This window comes from Dipteris shenzhenensis, chromosome 33 (assembly GCF_047967505.1).
Source record: "Dipteris shenzhenensis isolate YYH24624 ecotype China chromosome 33, Dip_SZ_1.0, whole genome shotgun sequence".
NCBI classification, from domain to species: domain Eukaryota; kingdom Viridiplantae; phylum Streptophyta; class Polypodiopsida; order Gleicheniales; family Dipteridaceae; genus Dipteris; species Dipteris shenzhenensis.
The window spans coordinates 34,067,118-34,075,629 of record NC_141628.1 but is presented as its reverse complement, the minus strand read 5'-3'; the positions used below and the strand labels follow the sequence as shown (position 1 = coordinate 34,075,629).

The window sequence follows — 8,512 nt, the reverse complement described above, 5'->3', positions numbered from 1 at the left end:
ATCGACTTTAAATTAAAGCTTACTTGAGTAATGCATTCAAACTTGCATTGCTCCATCCATAGATGGTTTGCAAGTTTAGTAACTCAAGGGAGGCATGTAGAACAAAGAATGTGCACTCCTCAAACAGTGGAGTCGATGCTGCGGTAAAAAGATCATCCTGCTCCATGCTATTATCCCTCCCTTGATGGACATATAAATCCCGCACCATATCATCAAACACCTCCTTCTCCACGGCTTCATGAGGTAATGGTGGAGGGCTACTATCACCATCACTCCATGCATCCGTAACGGTCCCTCCTGAAGATCCCACCTCATATCGCCGACGCTTCGCCTCCTCACGACGGGCATAGGGTAACATGTGCGGGTGTGGCACTGCATCCTGTATCAAATTAAAACGGGATCATTATAACTCAAACATATGAACACCCATAGGTATCTCAATCAACCTTAACTTACAAATCCTTACCCTGTTTACGGTCACATCCCATTCTTCATACTTTGAGATATGATTGAGCGTAATCCTGCGTGCACGATACATGTTTCCTCGACATCGATCACACAAACATTTGATTTTTTGCTCCAACCACATTTCGCGATGGTGGATACGGAGGGATTCATCCTCACTGGAGCTGCTTGTTGAAGATGGAGACATCCTACAAACAAACAACCCACCAAATTTGCTCTTCTTCAAATGCTTAACTTAAAAACTCTGTGTCGTGTCTAAATGCTCGTCTATCGTCGCGTCTAATGTCGCGTCTATTTGCGCGTCTAAATGCCCGTCTACTCTGTGTATTTAAACACGCCTGTAGACGCGCTAATAGACGCGACTATAGACGTGCTTACTCTGTGTATTCAGACGCGACTATAGACGCGCTAATAGACGCGACTATACCCGCGACTTTTAAACCTGCTTTTCGGTGCGCCGCTCGCTTTGCTTTTATTTTAACTACTTAAACTTCGCGAGTGGCTTTCTTCCTTCTTTATTAGCAGTTCTATAGATTCGAAGCTTAAGAGAGAGCCTCCCATACACACACAGTTCCAAGCTTTCACTCAAGACAAAGGGACCGTACCTACACAGCTTGCTTCCAAGCCTAAAGAAGAGGAGGAGTACGAACAAGGAGAAGAAACAAGTTTGGAAAAGAAAGATCCTTCCATACCTTTTTCCAAGTAAGTCCTTTTGAAGTTGTTCTTGCTTGCTCTTTCCAGTTTTGTACTTTTTCGCATCCACGAAACGCAGCATCTAGGTATGAGCGACACGTTCTTTTGTCGGGCGAAACGTCCTTTTCCACTTTTGAGTATTCTCGACTGTCGGAGCGCGTGTATACAGGCGTCTGAGGGTGCGTCTAAACGCGCATCTACAGGCGCGTCTATTTGCGCGTTTGGCTTGCTACAGACACGCACAGACGCGGATATAGACGCTCAAACAGACGATCTGTTAAATGGAAGTTTAAACGAATTGTTAGACGCGCTGTTAGACGGATGTTTCGACGGGTTGTTAAACGCGCTTTTTAACGCACTGTTAGACGGGTGTTTTGACGATCTGTTAGACGCGGTGATAGACGCGCTTTTACTTGAACTGTTAAACGCTCTGTTAGACGCGTTTATAGATGCGAAGATTAGACGGGTCTATAGACGCGCTCTGACAGAGCCTCTTTTTTTTTTCCCCCCCTTTCTTCTCAGCTTCCAAAGTAATAGATTTGTTTATTTTTTTCCAGTTTAACATGTGGGGAGAAAGTGCTTCTAGCTCACCTGATCCGCGTGAATCGATATGGAAGGATTTATATAATATTTTAGGGCACCCTCCTAGTCCTGCGGAGTTATACGGGTACATGACGGGTACCCTTAACACTCCCCAGGAGTCGGCAGTACAGACTCCGAGCCACCCCACACCGCCTAAGATCACCCCAGCGGAGTCCGCATAGCCGTCTTATGCCCCTTCCCCCGTACCGTCTTATGCCCCTTCCCCCATGCCATCTTATGTCCCTTCTGCCATCCCGTCTTATGCCCCTTCCCCCATGCCTTTAGGAGGTCCTTCTGCCTCAGCGAGCCATCAACGTACTCCCCAGCCGTCGAGACTCGGTTCTCCAGCTACGAGTGGTCAGCATAGTCCTGCGCAGTCCCCAGCTACGAGTGGCCAGCGTACGAGCTCGACACGATAGGGTGGCAGGCGTAGTAGCAGGGAGAGCGGTGGCAGATGCATGGCACAGTGCTTTGGGCCATGTGGCGGTGAGGCCGAGGATGATGATTCCGATGATTTAGACGTGCCTCTGGGTGATGGTACGATTTATTATGACATCGCCCAGACAGGAGGCATCTTGATGGATGCACGGGGGAAGGATGTAATGGCCTTCATGCGCTCTGTAATTGCTAACAATTACAGAGATTGCTTTATCCACCCAAAGAGGTTGGCTGATGAGACCCTCGCTACTGTTCGCTCTAGGTATCCTAACCCCCCCAATCGCCAGTTCACAGATAAATGGGGGAAGTCAAAGATTGTTACGATACTTAGCAATAAAAGATCTTCCCTTAAGAGGCAGGCACTAGCGGAGCTTGCCAGACTTGAGGCAGGTCAACCTCCAAGGGGCCCGCCCCACACCACTCAGAAGCGTGAGTGGAAGAAGGCAATGAAGTCAGCGAGGGAGGAGCCCAGTCTGCAGCACGTGGAGGCATGGAGGATCCAGATGGAGGAGTATGGGAGCACGCATTTTGAAGCAGGGGGTGTTGAATCATGGGAGGCCCAATTTGTAAGTATTGATCTCAAATTATATTGCTTATGTAGTTTATTAGGAGGTTGGTTGTTTCTTTGTACTAATCCCTCCACAAAGTGTATCGCGGTCATGCAGCTTGAGATCGTGGGCAGATACCCTACTCCAGTGGAGACAGCCTACCACCGCCACCATCGCAGAGGAGATACATGGAGGCACTTCTATGATGACGGGTTGATTACTGAGGAGCAGTATACCCGAGCGACTGGACATGCCCCCCAGGTATTTGAAAGTAATTAAATAATGCCAAAATTATAAGTAAAGATTTGATTTTTCATACATTGATATATGTTGTCCCTTGTTTACAGGGCGCCCCTGCACAAGACGACGAGGAAAACGAGGAAGGAGGTGCAGAAGGGAGCGCAGAAGGCAGCGCATCAGGGAGCGTGGAAGGCAGCGAGGATTAGTCGTAGAAGTAGTGCTACTATTCTTTTTTGTACTTAAAGCCATTGGCTTGGCTTCGTGCCTCTTGTATATAGACTCCTCTTATTTTTTGTACTTGAAGCCACATGACATGGCTTAGCTTCCTTATTTTTTGTACTTGGAGCCACATGACGTGGCTTAGCTTCGTGCTATATGTATATACAAGCACTTTTTGAGCTTTCAATTTTATTGCGTTTTGGAGTTGTAATATTTTATTTGGAATTGTAATTAAAATGAGGTTGGCTGTAAGAATTGAATTACAGAATGTGGCTATGGGATTCTTGTAACTATATAGCATACACAACATACACAGTATTCTGTAAAATTTAAAATTAAAAAAAAGGCGCGTCTATCAGTGCGTTTACAAATGCGTTTATATTCGCGTCTGTCTATTCGATATGCGTCTATACGCGCGTCTATCAAAGCGTTTATTTGCGCGTCTATTTACGCGTGTATGAGTGCGTCTATACGCGCGTAAGTCTGATATATAGACGCGCTAATAGACGCGGGTCTCCTGACGCACAAATAGACGCGCCCGTAAGTTTTTTATTTAGTTCATGAAACGCGTCTGTGTGCGCGTCTATGGGTGCTTTGTCTTGTTGTGGACCGTTCTTTTTCGACATTTATAACGACCTTTGCGCTCTTTTTTTTTTTTTTAATAGTGTAAAAAACATCGGTATTTTTGCCGAAAAAGGGCCTATGCCTTGTAGTGAAGGTTTGTAATACATATGCATCAAATAGGATATGACCTGTTTGCCCTCTTCTTGTGTCATTATTGTTATAATCATTGTCAAACTACTATTTTTGGACCCATATTGCATCAATCCTCTCTTGTCTACATTGGCTCCATCTATGGTACTTGGACTGAAGGACATGTGAATGTGATTCCACCATAAAATAGCTCAGGGCGGTCACTATGTATAAACCATCTATATCACGTGCGTTCAAGGCCTATATTTAAAGTCCCTTATCTGTGAAAATTTTCATTAATAAAATGTACCCCTTTTCTATACAAATCTGTAAATTTTTTCCAAAACTATTTTAAAGAGTCCCTTATGTATATTTATTTCTGTAAATTTTAGAAATAAAAAAAAATCCTTCTGTTGAACTCACATGATAGGGTTACATATGATGAGTGACCCCCCCGAGTAAAATAGATAATGTAGACTATGTAGTTGAACCCTGAAGAGATTACTTCTTTAATTGTGATTTCTCAAGGGAAGCTCAAAGTTATCCAAATAAAATTTAGCAAAGGTTATCTCACTGGCAGGTGTCATTACATGGGTATGCACAATCAATGTTTTGCACTAGTTCCTTTGCTTCAAAGTACCATTTAGTGAAAGCCTGAATAAGAGTCTGTCATTCAACAATACACACATTAATAATCATGAGTACACTTGAAAATTCCTTCAATGTATTATACGTGTGAATGTATATGTGCATCCCTGCCTCAATGTGGTATGCATATGTGTGTTTGTTTGTGTATGTGTGTGTGTGTGTGCGCGTACCCGTGTGTGCGTGCGTGTGTGTGCATGTGTGCGTGTGCGTGTGTGTGTGCACATGCACGTGCATTTGCATACACATGCATGCATAAGCTGCACAAGTGTGTGCACACCTATGCACACACATGTATGCATTATGCATGTGTGCATGTACTTGCACATGTGTGTGCGTGTGCGTGTGTGCACGTGCACCCATGCATATATACATACATACATACGTACGTACATACATATGTATGTATGTGTGAACACACATACACACACACATACAAACACACATTTTTGTGAATTCACAAATACACACACACGAACACATATGTGCACACACTATTTTTTGTGAAATCACGCATGGCGTGAACTCGTGCGCACACATATATATATACACATACGCACACATAGAGATTGAGATTTTCAGATTTCATTCGTGTATTAATGGTTACCAAGATTGAGATTTTTAGATTTCATTGTGGTGTATTGATGGTTACCATGTTGTTGACCATGGAAGATCCACTCCATTCAGGGCTGAGGCTTTTTGTATGAAAGAGGCAAGACTCGACTTGCATGCCCCAGCTTTGATTGCCTTCTAAGGGTCCAAGTGCTGACAACAGTGTACCTCGAAACTCTGTGCACGATATCAGACAATTCAACAATGCAATTCAACATCATCCTTGTCAATATCCTTTCGATCCACATAACGGAATTTTAGAGCCAGAAGGTGTCTGTCATGTCACCTTGCAACGTGAACAGCTCTGCAGCTGTGCACGCCCCGAGATTGCCGGTGCAAGCCTTCCACACTCCCTGTGGATCCGCCGAGGGTGGAGCTAAGACATTTTGCAGCTACAAACAGGTGCATTAATACACAGTATCAATCCATTATGCGGCTTCCAACTCGTGAGACACATTCTTAATTAGTTTCGAGCAAGAAAACATCAATATAACTAAGAGTTTGAGCATTACTTGATAACTGTCGTAGAAAGATTGTAGGATAAACGAAGGGACGTTGATATACGCCAGTGTGTACTGTGGAAAGAAGCACTGCGTGCACAACGATTCTACGAGAAGTCAAGAATAGCAAGCTGCGTACGCAACATAAATTGTTTCAAGGCAAGAAGTCAAGCATAGCTGCAAGCTGCGTGCGCAACATACATTGTTTCAAGGCAAGAAGTGAAGCATAGCAAGCTGCAATGCCTGAAAAAGCAACATGAATACTCAGAATTTCTCAACATACCTGACCAGGTTCCATGATTGCCATACACTCAGTGGGTAGTATAGTAACATTCTGTGAATTGACAAAGGGCCGAAAGTTAGACTCGCAGAAAGCCTAATCATCTCTATAATGATCTTCTTGCAGGATAGATCTTCTGCGTATATTCACCTGCAGCGTAACCACGTCCCTGTAGAATGCCCTAAATGAATAATTTCCTGCGACATCTGGTCTGCACAAATGTGAAGGAAATTTTGTTACTTCCAGCCTGGAATTATTGTATTCATCCATACTCTCTCGTCTGATGACGCTTACCAATTTCCCCCTATCGATAGTTTATTCCTCTTACGAATGGGGGGAAGAGACTGCAGCGCTGAGGAATCGAGCTAAATTCTTGGAAGAAGCAAACTTGTTTTCTACAGTTCATTTTAGTATGGTGATTCATGAAGCTTCGTTGTTGTGAGAATTCACTTCTTGCAGATTCAGTTGGGAGGCAGGCGTGGACGCCGGCGTTTCCAGCAGATCTCTCTTAATGTTTAATGTCATCCTTCCTTTTCTCTAAGGACTTTAAAGTCTATCCTATATTTTGGTTGGAAATTACTGATCCGTAGAAGAGGTAGTAGATGATTGAATACAGGGAGGCTCTGATTTTTATTTATTTTTATTATCTTTCGATTGCTGTAGTTTTTATGTGCTTTGTCTTCGTGACCTGAGATGCGATGAAAGATATGCTTGACGCTACGAGTACCTGATTCTCGCGTGAGCAGACTTTCGATCCATTGTTTAAGGATATTATTTCGAATAGGCATTCATCAAGAGGATTGGGACTGAGGGACGTCTAGGAAAACGACTTACACATCAAGGAAGAAACCTCCATCGTACAAGCATTTTACGTCGGTTTCCGCCGGCATCAAGTCTCTTAGTTGGTTGCAATGGTGAAAGGCTGCCAAACTCCCAGCCGAGTCCCCGGAGAGAATTATCTGACACAGAATAATTGTTATATTAGAGTATGTCTCGTGAGTCATGAGACTGCCTCTTTCTTGGCCATACTGAGCACTCCTTTGCAAAATACCTTTTCAGCATTCTTCATGCCTTTGCTCAACAGATCGTCAATGAGTGCTTGCCAGATCCTTTGACCTCTGTAATAAAGCGAGTACGTCTGCGATCAAGTGCGACGGAACATTTTTAAGAATATCGTCAGCCTAAGAACATCGAATTAATTGGGAGGACTGGTGAAACTTGGAACGTCTCAATTCGAATCGTCCTTTATACATTGGCAAAGTTTGACCTGGTTTGGCGAGGCTGTGACTTGCACAACGGAGTCCACATTCCCACTGAAGGATGCTCCGTCACAGTATCTGGCAAAGATTCTGTTCCAGTTATAGAAACCTGCAGTGCCAGGACAGGGGTGTGCGCCCTTAGTAATCTGGCTGTAATGTGAACCCAATAATTCGCCATCCCCCGAAAATTTGCAGCTCTCATTGCACTACTATGGGCAAAGATCGACACAACAAACCTACAATCATGGTTATATAAATGTATTCATTGCACCAACGCCTTGTAAATCAAGAAGAGCCCGTTGCACTACGATGGACGAGCACGCAGGAGAAATAAGCAAACCAGGATTTTCCGTGGGTACGCTGCTCAAATGTCCGTAAAAGCTGACTGCGCTCATGTAATTAGACGACCCTAAATCTGTAAAACTCCGGGATAGGCAATTTTGATCGCTGTTGCACCATGCTCCTCCCTGGTACAAAACAATATATCATATCATCGGGTTACTCACAGAAGCGTGAAGTAGGTGATCCTTTCATCTAATGTCATTAAAACCTTACCTGTAGGTGAATAATCCATTTATTTATTCCACACCCATTGCCTCGATCGAAATTGTAGGCTGGGAGAGTTCCGTCCAAGCACACTGCAAACAGACATGCGTAAATATATATCAGGCCCATTGCAATTAATGAATTGATTGGCAGAATCGACACAGACTTGCCGATATTGCTGAAGAAGATTGAGAGATGGAGTGACTATCTAAGCAAAGATAGCAAAGCGTCGATAGTAAGAAGTGTTGTTCCACAAGTACACACGCAAAGTAGAACTAGACATGAATGATGATGAAAAGAAAGCGAGGGAGGAGCAGAAAGAGGGGCAGTAGAGTACCAGCGCCAGAAAGGAAGGAGGAGGGGGGAAGGAGGGTGAGGTTGACGAGAGGATGAGAAGGAGGAGCAGAGGGAGAAGAGGAGGCGGAGAGGTTGATAAGGAAGACGAAGAAGAAGAAGAAGAAGAAGAAATCGGAGAAGAGCGGAGAATTCATGGTGCTTTGGCCAACTAGTCACTATGAATAAGAGAAAGAGAGAGAGAGAGAGAGAGAGGGGCAACAACAAGAAATGGCAGAATAGCCTTTCTCTTTTGGCTTTTGTAGCCTCGATAGGACCGCCCAGCGTGAAAAATCAATTAACTAATGTGTGTTGGGGTGGGGCATAAGGAATAATTAAACTTAAGGGGGGAGTATTAAAGACGGGGGAGGGAGAGAAGCTTACGTGAGAGTTACGTGAGAGGGGAAGGGGGGAGAATTAAAGAGAGAGGGGGGTCCACATGAAGGGCATTAAAGAGGG

At 44.2% G+C, this 8,512-nt stretch overlaps 1 protein-coding gene across 1 annotated transcript; it reads right to left on the bottom strand.

Annotated features, from left to right (window-relative positions):
* Positions 1 to 4,448: 4,448 nt before the first annotated feature.
* On the bottom strand, positions 4,449 to 8,247 carry LOC147880012 (pectin acetylesterase 6-like). Its single transcript, XM_087372079.1, has 12 exons — positions 8,058 to 8,247; positions 7,730 to 7,812; positions 7,515 to 7,641; positions 7,183 to 7,283; positions 6,967 to 7,053; positions 6,750 to 6,874; positions 6,066 to 6,126; positions 5,919 to 5,969; positions 5,648 to 5,725; positions 5,422 to 5,527; positions 5,176 to 5,312; positions 4,449 to 4,544 (listed from the first exon to the last, which is right to left on the bottom strand). Exons 1-12 carry the CDS (start codon positions 8,209 to 8,211, stop codon positions 4,449 to 4,451), a joined length of 1,206 nt encoding a protein of 401 aa, XP_087228205.1. The 5' UTR covers positions 8,212 to 8,247.
* Positions 8,248 to 8,512: the final 265 nt, after the last annotated feature.

Coding starts and splice junctions, on each gene's coding strand:
- LOC147880012 (XM_087372079.1), bottom strand. CDS start 8,211: ATGAATTCTCCGCTCTTCTCCGATTTCTTCTTCTTCTTCTTCTTCTTC. Junction 7,642..7,729: donor AATGGATTATTCACCTACAG/GTAAGGTTTTAA, acceptor GTTTTGTACCAG/GGAGGAGCATGGTGCAACAG. Junction 5,528..5,647: donor CTTTCTACGACAGTTATCAA/GTAATGCTCAAA, acceptor ACCTGTTTGTAG/CTGCAAAATGTCTTAGCTCC.